This window comes from Molothrus aeneus, chromosome 16, assembly GCF_037042795.1.
Source record: "Molothrus aeneus isolate 106 chromosome 16, BPBGC_Maene_1.0, whole genome shotgun sequence".
In the NCBI taxonomy this organism is placed as follows: domain Eukaryota; kingdom Metazoa; phylum Chordata; class Aves; order Passeriformes; family Icteridae; genus Molothrus; species Molothrus aeneus.
This window is the reverse complement of record NC_089661.1, coordinates 15,052,927-15,076,174: the sequence shown is the minus strand read 5'-3', so window position 1 is coordinate 15,076,174 and position 23,248 is coordinate 15,052,927. Positions and strand designations below refer to the sequence as shown.

At 46.1% G+C, this 23,248-nt stretch overlaps 2 protein-coding genes across 3 annotated transcripts; one reads left to right on the top strand and one right to left on the bottom strand.

The window, feature by feature from the left end:
* Positions 1–9,183: 9,183 nt before the first annotated feature.
* On the top strand, positions 9,184–20,581 carry MEIOB (meiosis specific with OB-fold). Of its 2 annotated transcripts, XM_066560558.1 has the most exons (13): positions 9,184–9,252; positions 12,502–12,559; positions 13,743–13,874; positions 14,532–14,604; positions 14,978–15,173; positions 15,951–16,051; positions 17,553–17,605; positions 17,690–17,785; positions 18,166–18,267; positions 18,710–18,863; positions 19,152–19,335; positions 19,753–19,839; positions 20,117–20,581. In XM_066560558.1, exons 1-13 carry the CDS (start codon positions 9,184–9,186, stop codon positions 20,231–20,233), a joined length of 1,422 nt encoding a protein of 473 aa, XP_066416655.1. In that variant the 3' UTR covers positions 20,234–20,581. The 2 variants fall into 2 exon arrangements, with proteins under 2 accessions (XP_066416655.1, XP_066416656.1); XM_066560559.1 differs by lacking the exon at positions 19,753–19,839.
* A 1,318-nt stretch (positions 20,582–21,899) lies between these two features.
* Positions 21,900–23,242, bottom strand: FAHD1 (fumarylacetoacetate hydrolase domain containing 1). Its single transcript, XM_066560560.1, has one exon. It carries the CDS (start codon positions 23,167–23,169, stop codon positions 22,483–22,485), a length of 687 nt encoding a protein of 228 aa, XP_066416657.1. The 5' UTR covers positions 23,170–23,242; the 3' UTR covers positions 21,900–22,482.
* Between the last annotated feature and the right edge of the window lie 6 nt (positions 23,243–23,248).

The following is a 23,248-nucleotide window of genomic DNA, read 5'->3' as shown; positions in this document are numbered from 1 at the left end:
TGAGCACTGTGCCCCATTAATGTCCCACTGACACAATTATTCACGAGGAAGGCGCAGATATTGATTTGGCAGGAACTGCACGTGCCAGGGCTGAGGCTGAATGGATCCATAAACTGAGAGTGGGATCCCTGCAAACCTGGGGCTGAGTGTGACCCTGCCTGGGCCAAGGCCACACCATCTGAGGCACTGCTGTGCCTTTCACCCCTCTGGTATTTGAGTGCCATCTGAGGTACTGCTGTGCCTTTCACCCCTCTGGTATTTGAGTGCCATTTGAGGTACTGCTGTGCCTTTCACCCCTCTGGTATTTGAGTGCCATTTGAGGTACTGCTGTGCCTTTCACCCCTCTGCTGTCACTGCTGGCTTTGCCATGTGCCCAGAGCCATGGGGTGGTGGCACTGAGGGCTGTGCTGCTGTTGGTGCTGGGGAAGGGCCTCTGGCAGTCAGCTTTTGGGGAGCCACCTCCCAGGGGATGGGGATGGATGGGGGTACTGTGAAGGGCAATTCCTGCGGCCAAGGAATTGCATTTGTGCATTTTAATAGATGGAAAACTGCCAAGGTGAGGTGTTGAGTGCCCCAAAAATGGAGGTTTCCTGTTCAGTTCTGCCCAGCTTTTATGCCTTGAAGAGAAGGTGTTAATGCACACCAGTAGCACAAGGCATCCATTGCTGTCCCAGCCATGCTCATACCCTTCCCAAATCTCTCCTGTGCCTGCATTATCTGGGAAGGGCTCAGAGATGTCCCTGAAGAAGCTTCAGCTCTGTGTTAGGGTCAGCTTTAAAATGAGGCACTTTCATCCCCTCTGGGTGTGCCTGGGCTCTGAGGGGCTGGGCACTAAGGCTGGGCACCCTCTGGATGTGGCCTGGCAGACACTTCCACCTGGGACTGCCTCGGCTGCTGCCCTGGAGGAGCGTGGCAGGCTGCAGCCAGAGCCGCCGTGCTCATCCCGGCAGCAAGAAACTCCTGGGAAGGATTTGAAGGCAGGTTTGGAAAGGTAATGGCCATGCCAAGGTGGAGCTGGAACATTTCTGCTGCTCTGGGCTGTTTGCAGTGAGAGGAGCTGGCAGCAGGCGAGCTGCTGAGTGAGGAGCCGGCGCTGCCATATGGAGCTGCTCGCTCATGGAGAGATCAGCGGGGCCAGGGCTTGGCAGCCCTGCTGCACAGAGCCCCTGGGTGGGGATAGATGTTACTGCTTGCACAGAGCCCCTGGTTTGGGGTTAATTGTTACTCCTTGCACAGAGCCCCTGGGTGGGGATAAATAAATGTTACTCCTTGCACAGAGCCCCTGGGTTGGGATGAATGTTACTCCTTGCACAGAGCCCCTGGGTAGGGATGAATGTTACTCCTTGCACAGAGCCCCTGGTTTGGGGATAGATGTTACTGCTTGCACAGAGCCCCTGGGTGGGGATAGATGTTACTCCTTGCACAGAGCCCCTGGGTAGGGTAAATAAATGTTACTCCTCAGGGTACTCAGGGTTGCAGGATCCGCCTGCAGGCAGAAAGAGCCGTGATTTGGCCCCGCTGCAGGGGAGCAGCACAGGAGTCACTCTCCAGCTGAAATCTTGTGCTTAAACTCGATCTCTGCGGGGTCTGAGCTTTCTTCTGGCTTGATTTTTGTGCCTTGGATTAACCTTGGCTTTCCCAGTGGAGGCGGCCTCCTGTGCTCCATGGAGTCTGCCTGAGGCAGGAGGTTTGTGGAGGGGAATTTGGGGTTTGCCGAGGAAGGTGGCAATGGGGAGGCTGAAACAGGCTGGCAGGGCTGTGTTTTATTTCTGGTGATAAGAGCAGGGAAGGGGGAGGAAGAAACTGGCTGGAATTGGAATATTGGGCATTTCAGAATGGTAAAGTAAAAAAAGCTCAACCAAAACCGATTTTAAGCAGAAAAAGTCTGTGGGAGTTCATAGTCTCAAGATCCTCCAGAATCTGAGCATGGGAGATGAGATGAGGAAAGCATGAGGTGCAGGACTGAAGTCACTCTGCTGCTGTTAGGTGGGAGATGCATTGGAAGGGAACCAGAATTGAAGTCTGGAAGTCCCAAACCGACCCCTTGCATCCCAGCCCTGTTCCCTGCTGCCTCTTTTGAACCATGGGTTTGTGGCTGCCCATCCCTGGCAGTGTCCCAGGCCAGGCTGGACAGGGCTTGGAGCAGCCTGGGACAGTGGAAGGTGTCCCTGCCATGGCAGGAGGGATGGGACTTTGTGGGCTTCAAGATCCCTTGCAAGCCAACCCATGCCAGGGTTTATCCATGAGATGGGATCCTGACCTGCCTGCTCTGGGCTTTCACCTGCACGGCCCCGGCTGCTCCTCTGCTCCTGCCCTGATCCTTAATCGAAGCTGAGCTGCACTGGAGCTCCATCAGGGGCACGTTTGGCCTCCAGCCTCCTCACACAAAGCTGATTGCCCCTTTCCTCTCACAAACAGGGAGCTCAGGGCACCAGGGAGCCCCGTGACGGGACAGGGACTGTGTGGGAGATCTCCAGAAAAGAAATGCTAATGGGGAATGAGACAAGAGCAAATCCAAAGGAACAGAGGAAACCCTTGTTAGATCGGGCCGAGCCAGGGGGTCTGGAGGTGGTGAGAGCTGTACAGAACACAGCAGTCTGTAATATTTTATTCCAGGGATGTATATTTCCGGGACAAGTTGTTAGATTGACCTCTAGTGTTCATTTTCGTAAGGGAGAATTCCGTGATCCGGTCCCGTTTTGATCAAGCCTTGTACCTTTGCACTTTGAACAGGCTTTGAGGGGAGGTTTTGTTTTTCCAGTGGATAAACCCTCCAAATGTCAGTGTGGGTCTGCAGGAGTTTTCTAACGAGCTGCCTGACAGGCGGCCAGGAGGGCTGTGGAAATGTTGACACATGATTCCCTCGGAAGGAAGGGCTGGATGCAGTCCTGGCTCTCCCTGCAGTGGGAGCCCTGCCACCACTGGGCCGGGGCCAAACGTTCAGCCAGGAGATCAAAGGTGGATTTGTGCTGGAAAGTTTAGCTTGGATGGGCCTTTTGGATTTCTCTGGTGCTCCCTTCACTGAATTCTGTGGTGAGGAAAAATTTGATTTATTCTAAGGTCCCAGTCTTCTTTTACAGCCACCCCCATATGTCTTTGGGAATTATATCCTAAGGTTTCCTCCTTGTGAACTGCTCATGTAGGGATCAAGTTTTTGCCTTGGTTGGAAACTGGAGCAACTGGAGGTTGGAAGGTTTTTTCCCAGTATTGTCACTGGGAGATGCTCATCCCATGTGTCCTAATTGGTACTGCTCAGTCTCATCTGTCTCCAGCTGAAATCCAGATATAATTTGGGTTTGGTTTCATGGATTTGAATGGCTGGAAGTGTCTGAATAGCAGCCAACAATGCTAAATATCTTCTTTTCTTCCCCCCTCAACGCATTCTTCCTCTGTGTCAGGGAGCTGTCACTAAAACTATTTTTAATTGTTATGTGCTTTAATTCATGATGTTTTGTTGGAAAATATTCATCACTTGTTTGCTCAGAGAGGGAGGAGGAAATTCTGGTCTTGGGGAAAGTGATGAAAATCCAAGTCATTTCACTGAGCTCACATTATTTTGGAATTATGTGCAGGAAAAGTTATTCTCTATAGCCTGAAGGCTCTAAAAAGAAGAATTTTGAATTTCTGTAGTCTCAGTCAAGTTAAATAGCAGACTGAGGGCTTTAAATCTTGGGCAATCAAAGCCTGAGCTTCAGAAAAGGGAGAAAATGGAAGAAAAAAGGGCCTTGTGTCAGTGCTTTCAAGCAGTGAGTTCCTATATGGGCATCTTATTCTGCCTTTTTGATAGGAAAACTACACAGGTTAGTTCAGGGATAAGTTTATTTGCTGATGATACAGTGAAAATAAGCTGACTGCTTAGTGAGGATCCAGGAGGTCTCAGATGTCAGCTGTGGTGTTTCTATCGGGCTGTGACTCTGCCCTGGCACCTGAGGGGAGCTGATTTTGGGGCAGGGGCTGGTGCAGATGGCTCCCGTTCCTCCCCGGGATGTGCCACATCCTTTCCGTGACATTCCTGCTCCACCACTGCTGCAGAAGGGATTGATTAGTGATGGAATCATGAGGAGCTGAGCTCACTGATGAGCAGACATCATGAGCCTGGGAGGGAGAGGAGCAATGCCGTGCCAGGCTCCAGCCCTGGCAATGCCATTCCCCCCCTGCCCATGGGCACAGCAGCTACGTGGCCCACAGGGATTTACACCTCAGAAAAAAAGCTTTTTTATTTTGGTCTTTGCCAGAAATAGAGCTTTTCTTGTGCAGAGAGAGCTGTTGGCGTTCCTAGCAGAGCCCCTGGCCTGTGGTTCTGTTTGCTCATGCCTCTGTTGGGGTCTGAGCTCCCTGCAGGCTCGTGCTGCTGCCACGTGCATGCACCAGCCTCAGGTCCTGGCATCTCCCTGGCCCCAAGAAGGCAGAATTGACCCAGGTGAGGTGGGAACCAACCGTGGGTCGTGTTAATTTTACAACAAGGCTCTGGGTTGTTGTTTTTCCATGCTGCAGGTGGTGGTGGTGCAGCTCCCACTGAAACAGCACCGGGATGGTTCCAGTGCTGGGGGGGAGAACCAGGCTGGAGTGAGAGCTGAACAAAGACTTGGAGAAATTGAGATTAAATATCCCTAAATACACACTGAGCACCTGTTGGCTGCATCAGCACCTGCACTGCTGCTGCTGAAGATGTCCATCCTTACTCCATCAGCGCTCCCGAGGCTCTGCCAGTTCAGGTATCAGCCAAAACCACTGAACACTGAGCACCTTTAATGGTTTGCTGCTTTTAATGCATTCAGTCAGGCCAATTACATAAAATTACATGTCTGCCCTCTCCATTTTACCAGTTCTTTTGGTCTTAAGGATGTATAAATATTCAATGAGCCCTCTCAGTAAACGCTGTGGGCAGTGGAAAATGCACAGAGCAAATATTTTTATATTGCTCTAGGTTTGGAAATGATTTCTGAAATGTCCCTGCTAGTGCTGGACTTTCTTCCCCTGATCTCAAAGTGTACTGATGGTCACGTAACAAATTGCTAAAGTGAATTACGAAATGGCATTTGCACTGCTTGGCCATGCCAATGAGCGTAATTTAAATAAATCTATTCATGAAGGCTAATTAGCAGGGACTGGGCAATTTGCAGTCTAGTGTACGGGAAGGCCCTGCCAATCACAGGAGGACTCGGCAGAGCGCTAAGTACCGCTGAAGTGCTGCAGAGTTCAAATCACTTGGAGCTTTCAGGGATCAAGCGCTAGATCAGAAAAGCACTGAATTAACACTGGTGCTGGAGAGGGGAGCTGGTTCTGTGTGGCACATGGATTGTAGGAAACCTCTTCTGGCCTTTCTGTCGCCTCTGTTTTCCCAGTTGTCAGAGGGAGATAACGATGCTGATTTCTTTTTGAGGCCACTTCGAGGTCAGCTGAGGAGGAAAGGCTGAGTAAAGCGGGATACAAGTTGAATAACATTTGTTTTTACAGATGCTCTCCAGTGTTTGTATTGAAAATTCCTGACTGGGAGAATCAGCTGGCATTGTAAATCAGTGGGATAAAGGCAGGTTAGACATTTGTGGGTTACAAACACCAAAAAAGGTGTTATTTGTTTGCAGTAACCACCAAAGTCCCTGGCTGTCCCTGAGGTGCCATGTGCTGTGTGAATGGTAGAATTGTCAGTGTCACCTGAGACAGGTACGGGCATCAAACGAGTCCTTGGCTCAGTATCTGCAAGGCAGAAATTCAGCATCTAATCAGACATCTCAGAGGGAAAGAGCCGGGTCTCACTTTGTCCCCTGCCTTTGTGCCTCCTGTCACGATGGCCCTGATAACGTCTTCCCAGCAGGAGCTATCCTGGGAAAGTTAAAAAGCAACTTTTTTTTTTGCCCCCCCCAAATGTACACTGAAAATAGGAGTGGAAGTGGCCCACAAAGCAAGCCCTGCCGGTGATTATGGGGAGCCGAGGAGAGGCACAACAGCACCCTTGTTCTGGTGGCTTTGAAATGGAAAAAAGGCCTGGAGGGGACATGGCAGGGTCGGGTTTCACCTGCCCTTTGTGCCTGTGGGAGAAAAGCAGCTCCACCTGGACAAAACCCACTGGAACTGGGGACCTGCCCATGCACAGGATCCCTGCAAGGCTCCGTGCCGCAGGTGCTCGTGTCCCACCAAAACCTTGCTGAGATACTGAGCCCAGCTCAGCTCCTGCGAGCCCCTGGGCTGTGGTGCTGGTTTGTCACCTTCTGCAGCAGTGGGCACCCCACAGGTCTCATTTCAGGGATTATTTTTCCTGTTTTGCATTGCAGTCGTGGCTGTAAGAATGAGACTTGTGCCTTTGCCAGCATTTCCCAGCCAGTGTCCAGGTTCTCGTTCCCATTCCACTGGGATCCTATCACCAGGCTCATTACCTTCTGCTTGTTCATTAGCTTGAGGTAATGAAAACAGAACTGACAGAAAAAAATCCATGTTCTGTTTAGTGGAGACATCAAACCTACAAAACAAAATTAGATCCATGGATCATACTGTATAAAAGGTGACCCAAAAAGGAAAAAAAAACCCACCCAGGCTGTCAGTTCCCTGGCATCCTGTTTGTCATCAGCACGGGATAATTATCGTGGATTTTTGTGACACAATAAATACAAGAGCACAGGTGGGATCCATTTTCAGCTGTTTAATTGAAGAAATGAAAGATCCTGTAAGACAGAGTCAACACAGAATTTGTTAGGCTGTGCTGAAAACTTCCAATAGCTGAGACCTTGGGGTTATAAAATTACTCATCAGGAGTAAAGTTTTTTATGATGCAGAAGTGAAGGGTATTGATTTTATGAAATATAATTTTATATTCAATATAAATGGAGAAAATGGCTCAAAAAGCCAGCCTTCTGCAGAGCCTGAAAATATAGGACTATTGGGTGTAAATCAATACAAATAATATCTTTAAACCAGAAATTTTGATTAATTTATAAAATACAGGCTGCAACTTTTTTTTTTCCCTTATAACCAACATTAAAAAAAAAAAAGGAAGTAGGGAATGGTTTCTCCAGAGATTTCTGCAACTTGCTTTGTCTTGCTGGTGCATTGTGTGTTTATATTTGTAGAATGAACCTGACTTTTAATTCCTGATCTTGTAAGTCACGGAATCACAGGATTGTTTGGGTTGGGGGGACCTTAAAAACCATCCAGCTCCATGGGCAGGGACCCTTCCATTACCCCAGGGTGCTCCAGCCTGGCCTTGGGCACTGCCAGGGCTCCAGGGGCAGCCACAGCAGTGCCAGGGCCTGCCCACCCTCACTGGGTACAATTCCAGCCCAAAATCCCATCTAACCCTGTTGTTACCTCCTCAAAAGCAGCGACTCCAGGCCTGCTGGAGATCCCACTGAGCTGTGGGGATGGGAGAGCGTCTCCCCTCAGCCCTGAGGGACGAGGGGGTGCAGGGCCCTTTTCCCGCCACCGCGCCAGCGCCATCTTGTCTCCCTCAGGAACTGAGGGGCACCTGAGGGGCTGAAGGGTCGGTGAGGGGAACCTGAGGGGCTGAAGGGTCCGGGAGGAGGCTGAAGGGTCAGTGAGGGGCACTTGAAGAGCTGAAGAGTTCAGGAGGAGGTTGGAGGGTCAATGAGGGGCATCTGAGTGGCACCTGTGAGGCTGAAGAGTCCAGGAGGAGGCTGAAGGGTCAGTGAGGGGAGCCTGAAGGGTCCAGGAGGAGGTTGAAGGGTCAGTGAGGGGAGCCTGAAGAGTCCAGGAGGAGGCTGAAGGGTCAGTGAGGGGAGCTTGAAGAGTTCAGGAGGAGGCTGAAGGGTCAGTGAGGGGTTGAAGGGTCCAGGAGGAGGTTGAAGGATCAGTGAGGGGCGCCTGAGCAGAATGGTGGATGTGTGAGGAGGTCCATGATGGGTTGAGCAGCAGCTGAGGAGGTTGAGGGGTCCCTCAGGGGGGGAGCTCTGCTCCAACTCTCAGAACCCAGATAATTTAAAATCCTAAATGACTATTTTAATATTCCTCTGATACAGGTGTTGCAGTGCTGGTTCCTTTGACACGACCCAGCTGGTGTGAGGTACAGCAGGTAACAATATTTAACTACTTCTGAGGTGAGAATATTACCCTGCCTTGGAGGGATGCTGAGCTAATTTTCCTACAGAAGGAAACATAAATTCTACCATCTAATGGGATGGGAACAGGTTTGAGGGCCCCATTGTTCAGTGGTTTCTGTAAGGCAAATTTGGGCTGTCTCTCTGTGAGAGCATAGTTTAAAATGCTCTTTTAGAAAAATCACTTGGTTCTCAGATAACTGCTTATTTTTCTTTAAAATGTAGGCTTATTTGTTCTCTAGCTCAACAGACCTTTATCCTAATGCCTGATGAAATGGTTAACAATTCTCACATGAGGTTCCAGGTATAAAGACTGTGAAAGCCATTCAGGATTTTGTTCTAAAGATTGAACAGGCATCCTCTGAAAAATGTCAGCAGTTCTCTCCTATTTAAGGTTATTAAGATTTGGACAATGCCAGAGTTCCTTTCACAACAAAAACCAGAATCTGACAACCATTTGTTGAGTATCTAAATGTCTCTGAGGAACCCATGAAATAATAAGAGGCATTCAGAAGGTTTAAAAAAGCAACTATGGCCCCACTTAGGCACCTCTAGAGAGAACCTGGGTGCTCTCAGGGCTGGGCAGTAAACGCCACGTTGGCAGCCTGGAAAGAACTGGTTTTCACAAATTTTATTTTAATAAATTCACAGTTTTTGTATTTTGAGGAAGGAATAAACTCACATTTTAAAGTAGTTTAATATTTAGTCCAAAACCTCAATTAAAGGTGCTTTGCAACCCAACACTTCTCTTTCCTCACATATAAATTGCCTTTTAAATATGAGCTGCCTCATTAAATTCAGTTGGCTTCCCAGAGAGAAGGAGGGTAAATATTTTTCAGAGCCTGGTGCTAATGGAGTCATTTAATGATGAATAATAAATAAAAATTACAGGCCTTTATTTGAGAAGCTTAGGTAGAGCTGTCACAGTAAAATTCATAACTTCCATCGCCAAATCCAAACAATATAGAATTGTCTACTTCAGATGGCTTGAAATGCCTCTTATTGAAAACAGATGCTATTAGGTCAAAACATTTATGTTAAAAAATAACTTGTTATTCTCACTGTGAATGGTCTTAAGTGATTTGTTTGGATATTTACAAAATCTAAGTCAGCTTCCTTCAGTTTCAGATAAAGAATGGCTCATTCTCGTTCAGCACAGAACTTTGTTGCACTTTCAGATCTGCATCCAAACCTTGCTCGTCCTGTAAGTCTCAAAGCCTTTTGTTCCCAGATGAAATTGTATCTGACTGTCTTATATTACTGCAAAATTATGTAATTGATGTATATTTAGGTACTGATAGCATTAGTGCAATTGTTGGGTAGAAAGGACCTTCCCTTCTTTGTGTGCAAAGCAGCAAAATGAAAATTGATGCTGTAGTTGTCCTCAGCCTGTGGGTACCACAGGCACAGATATTGACTGGACAATTCCATGTATCAGAGGCTCCTTTGTAGCCCTTGAAATGGATGCTGAATTAGTGAAGACATTATTGAGGACATGACAGAGTCAGCATTATGCAGCCACAATCATCTGGGACCTCAGCAGTCTCTCAGGCACGCTGGGAAGGGCAGGGTAAAAACCTCACAGTTCCATGGCAGGGCTGGTTCTGTTTCTTTGGGATGAAAATTGGGTTTGCATAGGATCACAGGTTGGTTTGGGGGTGGAAGGGAGCCTAAAGCCCATCCAGTGCCACCCCTGCCATGGCAGGGACACCTTCCACTGACCCAGGCTGCTCCAAGCCCAGTCTGGCCTTGGGCACTGCCAGGGATCCAGGGGCAGCCCCAGCTGCTCTGGGCACCTGTGCCAGGGCCTGCCCACCCTCACAGGAAAGGATTTATCCCCAATATCCTAAGCCTACTCTCTGAAGCCATTGTCCCTTGTCCTGTCACTCCATCCCTCTCTCGTGTTTCTTGTCAGCTCCTTCAGCCTCTGGAAGGCCACAATAGGTGACCCTAAAGCTTCTCTTTTCCAGGATGAGCAATCCCAATTCTTTCAGCCTTTCCAGTCACTCTGGAGCCTCCTCTGGACTCACCCCAACAGCTCCACGTGCTCCCTGTGCTGGGACCCCAGGGCTGGAGGCAGCTCTGCAGGTGGGGTCTCACCTGAGTAGGGGCAGCATCCCCCCTCCCCTGCCCCAGAGAAGCTCTGTTGTTCCTGGAAAGAGTGAAAATAGGGAGTTTTCCCATTCCCACCACTTTTTATTTGGGATGGCACAATTTATTTTCTCATTTACTTTAAACAAATGAAAGAGGAATCACAGAACAGGGATGATCTAAGAGAAGTTTTCTATCTCCTTAGAGCCATACTGATCCAAACTGGTGTTCAGCAATGCTAATCTAACCTGTCATTCACAGTTCCTCCCAAATAATGATCCACTAACCCAGTTAAAAGTTTTTCTTTTACAAATAAAACTTATCTCGAGTATTGCAGTTAGGAACACACGGCAATGAAAGTATTTTATAAAATAATAATTTATGATAGAATGATCAGTGTGTGTTGTGTTAGGCTGCTAAAACAGCTGAACACACAGTTTGAAGTATCCAAATGGCATGGTTTATGAGTTTGCTGTTTATTTTAAAAAGTGAAAGAGATTCAAGTGTAAACACTTACAGTGCTCAGGAGTTGGTTGAGCAGCCTCAAGCAGTGCTCTGCCAAAACAGGCACCATGGGGGGGTGTTCCCCTCCTCTTTTGGGAAAATGAGTGCTTGGGCAGTTGCACAATGAGCTGATCAAGGAAATGATCTCTGGAAGTTTTTCTCCCTTTCTCAGTCCAAAATAGTTTCCAGCCAGGTCAATTCCTTCTGCCAGTTCCCCATGCAAGCTCGGGGTTGGAGACACAGAGGTGAACACATTTACAGCAGGGCCAGGGCAGATTTCTTTGTGAAACTGGATATTTACACCAGAAATTAGGCACAATCAGCCTAATTTCTGCAGGCACTCATCCTAAATGTCAGTTCTTTTGACATTTGGTGGTGAGATACAGGGAATGTTGCGCTATAATTTGATAGGTTTGTTTTTTTTTTTTAAATTAAGAAACAAAACCCAAAATAGAAAAACAAAATCCTAATCAGAATCACCGCATGCAGTGGATATAAAGCGTTCAGTCTGGAAGGGGGATATTACAGTGCTGAACACAAGTGGCCTCTTCCCGAGCGTGTCCCTCCGGGCAGGATAAGGCAGTTGCCGTGCTCCCTCTAGTGATCCCAAGGAAACCGGAGAGCTGATTTTTGAGCACGTGTCGATATGGTTGCAGTGAAGTCAGGCAGGTCCCGCTGCTTTGGGAACAGGTACCAAATGAATCCTGGCTGGTTTATTGAACTGCAGCCCTGCCCTTCCCAGCTGGCTCTGGAATTCTGCTGGAATGGGACACTCAGGGCTGCCAGAAGGGCTCGTGTGAAGGAGCTGGGGCTGCCCCTGCATCCCTGGCAGTGTCCCCGGACAGGGCTTGGAGCCCCCTGGGACAGTGGGAGGTGTCCCTGCCATGGCAGGGGTGGCACTGGATGGGCTTTAAAGTTCCTCCAACCCAAACCATTCCAGGATTCTGTGATGTGGAATTGAGGCAGGATGCTTCATGTTTTGAAGGGTCCTGGCAGTATTGCACTCTCAGTCTGTTCTTCCAGCCCTCATCCCACTCTGACTTTCCTTGCTGACCTTTTAAATCCCAAACGAGCACCTCAAAGCCCTTCTCTGACACCAAGGACCACCTGAAAAACAACAAGAACCCACTACACAGCTGTTATGTTATATTATAGATAGACAGATAACATATCTATATCTACATGTGTGTGTTTGCTCCCGGTAGTTGTGTTTGACAATTGAGAACAGGACGTTTTTACATAATAGACACAGCTTTAGCAAAGCAGAATAAGATTGATTTTGGTCTGAATCAACAGAAAAGCTCCTTGCCTCAGCTCCCTTGGAGTCAGTTGAAAGATAGCAAGAGAAAGGCACCTGTAGAAATTTAGGCTGCTTGGCTGAGGCCAGGACAAGCTCCTGTAGGTGCACACGTGTGGCTCGTGGTGCTGAGAGCCAGGAAAACCTTGGACACTTTAGAGTAAAATAAATCCTGTCCAGACTTTTCATGGAGCATTTGAGGATATCTGAGACCTGTGCAGAGAGCATGAAACAGCATTGCTGCCTACCTGAGGAGAGATTGCTGTAGAACAGCCAGAATTGTGAAGGGTTGGGGTGAACTTTTGTCCTCTCATTTTCTTCACAAACAGAAACAGATGCATTTATTTTAATATTTTTATTAGTCACAATTTTTTCCTGAAGTAAACCTGTGTGTTTATGTTTTACTCTTTAGCTCATACGGTACTGTAGGGTAAATAGATTAAAATGATTACCAGCCAGAAATATGTTTATTATCATCAGCAGAGTATAATTCCATGAAATCTAATTCATCATCTACATCTGGGTTTAATACTTGTACTCTATAATCTTTTTATTTTTCAGAATGTAATCGGGGTGGTTATTGGGAAAACAGATGTCAGAAGCTTTCCAGACCGAAAAAGTACAGTCCCTTTAAACTCTTTTTACTTCATTTTCTTCAATTGTGTAATTTGGCAGAGATGACTGAAATCAAGGTTTAAATGATAAACAGATTTCTCAGTGTAAAATGGATAGAATAAAAATGCACCCAAAAAAAAATGGTGTCTGCTTGAGAACCAAGATGAAAGAGCAGCATTGGTTTGGCTAAGCCATATCAATTAGAAATTGGAAAATCTCTGTCATGGGAGTGTTTCATGCTCTGAAGATGGAACCAATATGAACCCACTCTTCCATAAATACTGCTGGAATGGGGCTGGTGCCTTGATGTTTGTTCTCTCTTAAAACAGAAATGTTGAGGATATGTCTTATGGAGCGACACAAGTAATTTCTGGCCTGAGTAGCAACAGCTTCATCTGGGACAAAATGGGAATTGTATGTTGTTAATAATGTTAATTAGAAATTGAAATAAATTTACAGTCAGGGTTGGTGCAGACACTGTCAGGAAGCACCTCCAGCCCTGGAGAGCCGTTCCAGCTGCAGGAGAAGGGCTCAGTTATTCTGCAGCCACTGGCTCCTGCTGAGCTGCTGGAGGGGTGACGTTTTGGGGGAAGGTCATTGTCACCCAAAACTGGGGCCAGCCTAGTGCAGAGTCCACAGAGGGGTGGTGGTGTGTGTGCTCCATGGGCCCGCACTCAAGGCACTCTGGGGGATCACCTGAGTTTTCCTGGAGAATTTGGTGATCTATTGCATCATGCTGTGATCCTGGAAAGCTTTATTAGTTACCTGTATGAGACAGGGCAGGGATGCAGACACCAACATCCTGAATTTTCCATAGCATTGCAAACACTTTGCTTTATTGAATCACCCCCCTGGCAGTGTCCCTGCAGCCTGGGCCGTCAGCCAGCCCAGCTCGCACAGACCTGGGGCTGTGTGTACAAACAGCCCCGGCTGACACCTCCCACAGCTCCCGCACCTCTCCCTGTTTGAGCTGAGGTTGACACCCGCGGGGTGCACAGCTACAGCCACAGCAGGAATGGAGCCCGTTCCCAACCACCACCGTGCTCCTGCACCACCTGCTGGCCTCCAGCGGGAGAAAATTCCTGCTAAAATCCAGAAAACCCCCAAAATAGTAGTTTTTATACACATATTCTAGTTAGGAATCAAGCTGTGCTGAGGAATTGCTGCAGCCCTGTTTATTTTTGCAGACATTGGCACTGAGAGATACACCTTCAGTTTTACCATTCGTGATTCCCCAACTTATTTCATTAATGTCCAGTCCTGGGGCAGAGGAGAGTACATCAGATCCCTCTCAGAAAGCTTCAGGGTTGGTGACTGTGGTGAGTTTGTTTATTTTATTTTATTTTATTTTATTTTATTTTATTTTATTTTATTTTATTTTATTTTATTTATTTTGTTTTATTTTGTTTTGTTTTATTTTATTTTATTTTATTTTATTTTATTTTATTTTATTTTTTCCCACCACGTTTCTGTTTGCATGGCAATCAGGGTTGTGCTGGTGGCTTTGCTGTGTTTTGCTCTGAGGACTCACAAACAGCCTAATTGGAAACAAATTGTTCAGTTCTGTTCAAGAGAAAGAGGAAAGGAACAAGATTCCAAGGATTTCAACTGAAGCCCAGTAAATATGTCAACAAAAGAAACCCACTGAGTGCAGCAGCTCAGAGCTGGCCTGCAGTTAATCAATGTCAAAGCTCACATTATATTGAGGTCTTAAACATGATGAAAAATAAGCTGTAAAGCAGTTTGCTGTTTGTCTTCCCTCAGTTATAGATATGACTATGATTGCTGATAAAACCACAACAAAAATCCTGTATTTATTTACAGGATGCACTTTTATCTTTTTAAGTTCATTGAAAGATTTTGCTGCCTGTGGTTGTTTGGGTAAAACTTGTGAACTTACAGAGTGTACACACAAAAATGTCTATAATTGTACCTATAATCAATTTCTAATATTACTTATCAATGTTTTATTTTAGTTACAATTGAAAATCCATTAATTCAGTCAAAGGAAGCAGAAAGAGAAGAAAAATTCAACCCTGTAACTCCTAGGTAAATTTAAAGCATGGAGTGGTGGTTCTTTCTAGAAAGATCAAAGTTAAGACTTGCTTTAATTTCCAGCCACATGAAATTGGTAGAAAATTTTGGTGTTTTCTTCTTGTGTGGCTGTACCTTCCTCCTGTGCTCAACAGTGTCTTGTCAAATCTCAAGGGAGGATATATTTAATAACCAGAAGGTCATAAAGCAATAATGTTCTTTGCTAAACAGAGTAAATTTCATTCTTTGAGTAAAATCTACAAGAATTTTTTGTACCTTTAGGAAAAACTAAAATGGAATAAAGTTGGTTTTCCACATGAATGAACATTTTACGCTGTTGATACCTCAGTGAGTGCAGTGCTGATCCATGGGATCTGTTCTGTTCTAGTGGCTACAAATTACTGCTCAGTGAAAATCACTCTGTGGTTAAAACCTCGTCCTGCTACGACACAGACACCAGGCTCCTGGCCCTGCTGCACCTGCCTGTCAAGGACCCTCAGGATTATTATTCCCTGGGGGACATCGTGGCAAATGGACAAAGCCTCCATGGGAGAGTCCTCAACGTGCTGGCAGCTGTGATGGCAGTGAGTGAGGAGCATTTCTGTGCTCTACCACGAGTAACTTCATTGTAAATCTGTGGCAATGTGGATTTTGGGCTGTGATGGCAGTGAGTGAGGAGCATTTCTGTGCTCTACCACGAATAATTCCATTGTAAATCTGTGGAAATGTGGATTTTGGGCTGTGATGGCAGTGAGTGAGGAGCATTTCTGTGCTCTGCCACGAGTAACTTCATTGTAAATCCGTGTAAATGTGGGTTTTGGGCTGTGATGGCAGTGAGTGAGGAGCATTTCTGTGCTCTGCCACGAGTAACTTCATTGTAAATCCATGTAAATGTGGATTTTGGGCTGTGATGGCAGTGAGTGAGGAGCATTTCTGTGCTCTACCACGAATAATTCCATTGTAAATCTGTGGAAATGTGGATTTTGGGCTGTGATGGCAGTGAGTGAGGAGCATTTCTGTGCTCTGCCACGAGTAACTCCATTGTAAATCTGTGGAAATGTGGGTTTTAGGCTGTGATGGCAGTGAGGAGCATTTCTCTGCTCTGCCACGAGTAACTTCATTGTCAATCTGTGGCAATGTGGATTTTGAGCCTCACAGTGGCCAGGACTCCATTTATTCAGCTTGGCAGCTGAGTGACAATAACCACACTCACCCTTTGATGAGACTTTTATCAACAAAATGAAGGGAAAATGAAGTGATCTCATTTTTAATAGTCTAGAGTCTTTCTTCCCTTTTCTAGGTTATGAGTTTTATTCCCCTAAACACTCAATAGAGGACAAGTGACCTCTTTCTTTTTCAAGGTTGGGGAGCCAAAGTATTTCATGACTTCAGACAAAAGGAAAGGCCAGAGGTGTGAAGTAAAGCTGTTTGATGAAACAGAGAGGTCTTTCCCAATAGTATGGTAAGATGTTCTTTAATTCACTAAATGTTCTTTAATTCACTAAAAATATAATGCAAACATGGGTAAAGAAATTAGCTATAACACACACTAATTAGCTATAAACCCGTCTTTTAATTTAAATATATTGTTATTTAGCAGGCAACTGAGATGAGGCAACAATGTACACTGAAAAGAGACTTAAAGAAGAGATTCATTAGAGTGGTCTTATATATCTTGTGTAGTTCTATGGCTTGCTGACAGCCTGCTGGCTCATGGACAGCAAAATGAAGCTCAGTTCCAAATAATTCCTTTTTTTTAATGTGGACATTTGAGCTAATTCAGGAAATGACTTTTACAACCAGCTGCAAAGGCTGTTGTGTCTCTTCCACAAGCAGGAGGGCAGGAAAATGAAGAGCATGATCCATTTTTAAAGCCAAGCAGTATTGCAAGTGGAGTGGAAATAGGTTGAAATAGTTTTAAAATACTTAAAATAATGCAGAAACATTTTGATGTGACTTTGGCTGTAGTTTCAAACTTTGTCCTGTTTACAAACACAGCTCCCCCCAGCCCATCCCTGAACAGTGCCTTGTTCACAGAGGAACCTTTGCATTTTGCCCAGAGTTTGTTCAATAAACTCGTGGCTTTTCCAAGTGCAGGGGCATGTGGGGGTGTGGGTGTCCCCTTGCCCTGGGATTGCTGCTTGGTGGTTAAAAAGTGACTTCAGGGACCTTTGTTCCCTCAGGGGAAGCAGGCAGGCAGCCCTGCACTGTGGGCTGGGAGCTGTGTTACCACCAGGGGTGTTTAACACAATTCATAGCCACAAATCCAAGAGGAGCAGCAGCTCTGGGGTGAATCCTTCCAGCCCAGGATTAATTTGGAAATGACCTCCTCCAGCAGCTCTCTCAGTGCTGGCACTTGGGCACTGTCAGGGGATTCCAGAGCCCAGCAGTGAAGAAGTGCCTGGGCAATATCAGATGAAAAGGAAATATCTTAAATCTTTTCCCAAGGATTAAGGAGAAAACGCACCAGAACAAATCCGTGCTTTGGCTGTGCTCTTGCCAGCCAAATTTAGGAGGAGCTGAATGAGATTTTATCGAGAGACCATGAAATTACCATTTTTGAGGGATGTTTGTGACCTCACTCCAGTCTCATCATCCCCAGGCACAAAGATCCCAGTGTTGGAAGTGCTGAACATCTGGCCTGGGGATCTGAGCAATCAGCCTGGCCCTGCACACACAGCTCCTTGAACTGGGATTTGCTTTAGCTAGAAATGACTTGGATAAAAGCTGAAACATAGCATTTTCCCTGCTGTATTGTGCATTTAGACACATCTTAATTTTATCCTGTTGGAGATAAAGCAGGAATTTCATGGCACATGGAATTTCAGTGCCACATGTGTCACAAAGGAGTCGTGTCCTCTTTGGCCAATTTTATTACAACTACATTATTGAGTAATTTAGTACTAAACACTTGGAGTGCTGTTTCAAAAATGTTTTGATACATCCACTTTTGTTTAATTTAGCTGGGATAATGAATCCATCCAGCTGGCACAGAGTTGGATCCCCCAAGAAACAGGTAAACCAGTCTGCTTTATGGTTTTATTGAAGTTCTTTATGTGACATTTACTCTCCAGTAACATGGGGGTGTTTTTCTGCACAGTTATATTTGCATCAGATGTGAGAATCAATTTTGACAAATTTAGGAACTGCATGACTGCAACAGTGATATCCAAAACTATCATTACAACTAACCCAGGTAAGAGCTGCTCAAGTATTTCTTTGTTTTTAGTAATTATTCTAGGCTAGAATGCATTAATTAATCTATTGGAACAGTGATTTCTTCTGCCTGCTTCTCACAAAGCTCCCTGCTTTTTGTCTGCTCTGTGATGACCAGTTCCTTTGGCTTCTACTTATAATTTTTATTTTTATTTTTATTTTTATTTTTATTTTTATTTTTGTTAGCAACCTTCATATGTTTATTCCATGCAGGATTAACAGTTAAAATAAAAAAGAGAAAAGCAAATCTTGGCTAATTCCAATGTGTTTGTGCTACCAGAACAAAAACTTGTAAAATACAAAAATGCTGTGACTTTTACATGCAACATATACTGGTAACTTTTAAAAATGCATTTTCAGAAACAGCAGAAGCAAATGTTCTCTTCAGCTTCATCAGAGAGAGTGCCCAGGCAGGAGCTCTGCCCAGCCCCGTGAAGGAGCTGCCAAATGAAACCATCAACTGTAAGCATTTGATTTTATTTACCTGCACAGTCATTTCATAGTGCAGCTGAAAGAGCTCCTGCTCTGTGTGTTCACAGAAACAAAGCTCAGGCCCAGCCTGGCTGAGTAGGTAAAGTCTGGGTTGTTTCTTGGGGCTGTCCCTTATTTTACCTTTACCTATCTTCAGCTGCAGCCTGTCTGCTGTGTTCTTTCTGTCTGCAACCAGTTTGGAGAAGTGAGGGGGAGAGCTTTTGTCAAAAACTCCTTTTGGAGGATACAAAGATTAAATAATAGATATATTCCTGATCTGAGTATCTTTTGTTTTACTTTTTTTTCTTTTTTTTGGAGGGGGGCTTTACTGCTGCTTTAAATCTCCTTTTGATTGCCTGAAGATCCACTTTTGCCATTGCTCTTTGAATAATTTCTGGCTCAGACACACTTAACTTGCCTTTTAAACTTGTAGTGGAGGCTGTAGTGGATGTGTACACAGTGGAACAGCTGAAAGAAAAAGCTCTCCAGAGTGATGGGAAGCTGGAGCCTGTCCATGGAATTATTTATGGCTACATTTCCACCCTGGACATCGACGAGAGCATGTCCAGAGTCCTGCGCAACAGATGGTGAGCGACTGCCTGCCTGGAGTGTGTGCTAAAACTGCTTGTTCCTCCTCCCCAGAGCCACATGACATGGAGCAATGCTTTAGTCCCATCCCAGAGAAGAAATCAAACTCCTCTGGAGCATGCCATGTGGGTTTCTGGTGTGGGGTTTTGTTGAGGGCTCTTTGTGTCCTAGAGTGAAAAAGAAAGAGGTCACTTTGTCTCAGACAGTCTCTTGGGAAATCTCAGTCCAGAGAAATGTTTCAGGAAGAACAAATTGCACATGTGCATGAATTCTCTCCTGTGTCTCAGCTCAGTGTGCAGGTTCATCGTGAATGAGGTGTCAAACACCTGCACCTTCTGCACTGACGTCTCTCCAGAGGCCAAGTCCACCTTTGCCAGCTTTGACATCCTGGTGGATGTGACAGACCACACAGGCACCCTGCGCTCCTGCTACCTGGCTGACTGTGTGGCTGAGGACACCCTGGGCTGCACAGTAAGGGGGATTGGGCTCAGCTGGGGAGCCTGAGGAGAATTACAAACATCTGAAATGTTCTGTATGTGTGTGTGCAAGAGTTACAAAAATGGCATGGACGGACACGCAGAGCTTGGCAGAAGCTGGAAGTCAGCAGATGCCAACAGGAATTGTGTTCAGTGTAAGACTGAACCCAATTCAGAACACTGCTTTTCTGAGAATGTGGCTGGAAATCCCTAACTCTGATTTTCAAGCACCCTGCAGTTTATCTGGTTAATGTGACTGTCCTGGTACACATCTCATACCTAGCACTACATTAAAATAGAAAAATACAGCTTAGAAATGTATAAAAATATGTAAGATGTTCTTTTCATCATCATTCTGTTGTGGAGATGTTTTAACCACCTGCTGAACTGCTCTGTGGTGTCCTGTTAACAGGTCCCTGAATTCCTCATGCTGGAAGAAGACCAGAAGACTGCACTGAAATGGCAACTCCTCTTGGAACGAAGCAAGATTTACTTCAAAGTTAGTATTTAATGTTTAATTCAAAACAGTAGCTGGTTTTCACGTTTAAACTTGTCCTTTTGGGAAAAACTCTTCTTACTCTCCCATCTCCCCTTTCTCTGTCCCTATTTCCAGGACAAAATGAAAGTGTTTGACTTCAGCAGTGACAGGCAGATGGCATAACTGTGTACTCACACAGGAAATAATGTAAATAAATCTGTCAAACATGCTGTCAAACATCTGAAAATAATCTCTGTCAAGGTGCTGTGATAACAAAGATCCTTAATTATTTTTCCAGGTTACTTCATCACCCAATTGGAGAACTGGATTAAAAGTGAATCTTCTTTCCTGCAAACTGGCAGATCCCATAGAGGCCAGTCAGAGCTTGTTGGGAAGAGACTGGAATTATTTATAAATGCTAGGAAAGGCTTCCTTCACTCTGTTGTTAGAGATGGAATTCTGCTGTTGTTGGGTTTTGCCAAGTCTGTTCTGATGGTAAAGAAGTGCACGTTACAAGCCTCTAAGTGGGCTGAGTTCATAATTTTGGGTGATTATACTTTAAAAAGTGTACTTGGGCCTCAGCTTAAATGTTACTTCTACCAAATTCAACCCCTTTCAAGGGGGCTGGAAATTTCCTCACTCAGCTGAGATCTTTGAAAAAATCAGAAATGACAAATAGGTTTAAAGAGATCTGTTGAACTTGTGTGGTTTTAACTGCTTTGCTGCTTTTGTGTTAAAGAAATAAAGAGCCCCCTTGAAACACTCTCTGGGTTTGTGCTGCACCTTGCTGAGGCCAAACATGGAGCTGTGGGCAACAGCAGGGCTGAGTCTCTTTGGGCAGACTAGGTCTAATTAGAGCAGAGTAATCAATTAGCAGTGACCTCTGGCAAGCAAAAAATCAAGCTGAGGCTGTAAGCAGGACTCTGTTCACCAAAGCTGGAATTAAAGAACCCAGGTATGTATATTGTGCCTTCCTCCATGTATTTTTCCCCTATTTTTAATATATTTCTAGCTTCCATAGTTCATAAACAGTCCATAGCTTCCCCTCCTGCTGGTGTATTTGTCACATCCTCACTCCTGAACACGCTGGGACTCAGCCTGTTTCCAACAGAGGGAGATCCCCCAGCCCTGCTCTCCCAAAGGGTTTTAGGCCAGGACATCCCAGGGAACTCTGATCCCTCCCTACCCCTTAAAGCAACGTGGCACAGAGAAAACCCCCCAGAAACAGGAAATACTGACAAGCAATCCCAGGCTGCACCCCTGACTCGTGGGTGGCAATAAAGACCCCAAAAATGCTGCCAGCATTGGGTCACGGCATCCCTCTTGTAGGAGTAATGATTTAACATTTCCCAGCCATAACAATTCCCATTCTGAAGGGAATGTTTCCAATAACTTAATCCCAACTCTGTCAATACCCAGGGCTGGAGACCAAACTGCAAACAATGCCCTGCTGCTGTTGCCAGAGATGGGAAATGCAAACAGTACAGACACTTTAATTCCATCCTTCCTCTTCCAGAACTGTTCACCCTAATGGCTATTTTAATTCTGAAGAAATTCTAAAGGAATTCTTCAATTTCTTCTGCCAGTGTGGTGTGCAGCACCCTGGACTGTGCTGCTCTCACAGAGCTGCTTCCCTTTGGGAGACAGGATTTTTCTCTGTAGAACTCCCCACTTTTAAAACCAAAGCATTTCCTAGCAGTTATTAAGATCTGGCTCCGATAAATGAAAGTGTTTAACTTTGCTGGTTTGCATTTATGTAAAAACAAAAGCATCCATCTGTTTTTATTAGAAGTGAGCCAGTTCAGTGCAACCTTTGAAAATCTAGGTTTTGATGTTTGCATGGGGAGGATTTTTTAAATTATATTTTACAACTTGCTGTTGAATCGAAAGAGAACTCGCTGTCATGCAAACCGGTGGGGAGTGCTGGAACAGCTGGAGTTGGGAACTGGGGAAAGTTACCCAGCGTGGCTTTCAGCAGCTGGAAACCTTTAAAACTCCAACTACCGCACCGCACTGGGTAACAGCAACTGCTGCAGTTAAAGTTTTACTAAAAAATACATTGAAAACACTCAAAAGAAAAGTTTGGTGGTGATCTTTATCCATATGCTTCTTTATTCTTGATCTTTTTACATTATTTCACTTTTAGAACATTTTTAAATCTCAGTTTAGGAAAAAAATAATCTACCAAACATCTGGCACACTTCCTGCTGCCTTCGCCCCCTGGAGTGGGAGGAAAAGCCATCCTTCTTTAATTTGTATGTTTGAAAAAAGCAGAGAGGAATCACAAACCTAATCCAAAAAATCAAACATCTTTCTCTTGTAGAGGAAACTCTTTGCAAAGCTGCAACTCTTGATTTAGGGCTGAACATCTTCACATAAACCTTTGATTTTCCACAGCATGGCTGAGCATTAGCTCCTACATCATCGTTTGAATTGTTTTGATCAGTAATTTTTATTTTAAGGCAATACTCAAAGCATCAGCCGAAGAGAAGCACATGCAGAACAACAGCCGGGCCCATTCCCCTCTCCAATGTCTCCGTCTCCAGTTCCCAGGTACGGTTTTGGAATTAAACTTTGGAATCTGGAGCTTCTGGGCTCCACCTGCTCCAGGCTGGGCCGCACTCCAGGTATGTTGAAGCCTCCATGGAAACGGGGCTGTGGCAGTCAAACACCTTTTGGGCTCCGGGGTTCCGTGCCCTGTACCACCTTGAACCTCATGGACACCACGTCCCTGATCCCCGCCTCGATCTCATCGTTGGCCTCCACGGACCCCACTCCTTTGGGAGACCCCGTGAGAATCAAGTCCCCTTCTTCCAAGGTGAATATGTGGCTGATGTAGCTGATCAGGTAAGGGATGGAGAAGATCATGGACGAGGTGTCCCCCTCCTGCCTCAGCTTCCCGTTCACCTTCAGCCAGATCTGCAGCTTGTGCGGGTCTGGGATCTTCTCCTTGGGCACGAACTCACTGACGGGGCAGGAGGTGCCGAACCCTTTGGCCAAGGTCCAGGGCAGCCCCTTCTTCTTGCACTGCTCCTGGGTGTCGCGGGCGGTCATGTCCAGGCACAGGGCATAGCCCGCCACGTGCTCCATGGCCGCGTCCTGCGGCACGGCCTGCGCCCTGCGGCCGATGAGCACCCCCAGCTCCACCTCGTGGTGCAGGTTCCGGCAGTAGTAGGGCCGCACGATCGGGGACCCTTCCCGCACGTAGGCCGAGGAGGGCTTGAGGAAGAAGAGCGGCTCGGCGGGCAGGGCGCTGCCCATCTCCCTGGCGTGCTCCGCGTAGTTGCGCCCCACGCACACGATGTTCCTGCCCCACTCCCAAAAGCGGGACAGCGGCTTGGAGCCGGCCATGGCCGCCCTTGCCGCGTCCTTGCCGGTCCCCGCACGGCGCCGCCGCTCCTCCCGCTCCTCCTCCGCGGGCCGAGCGGGC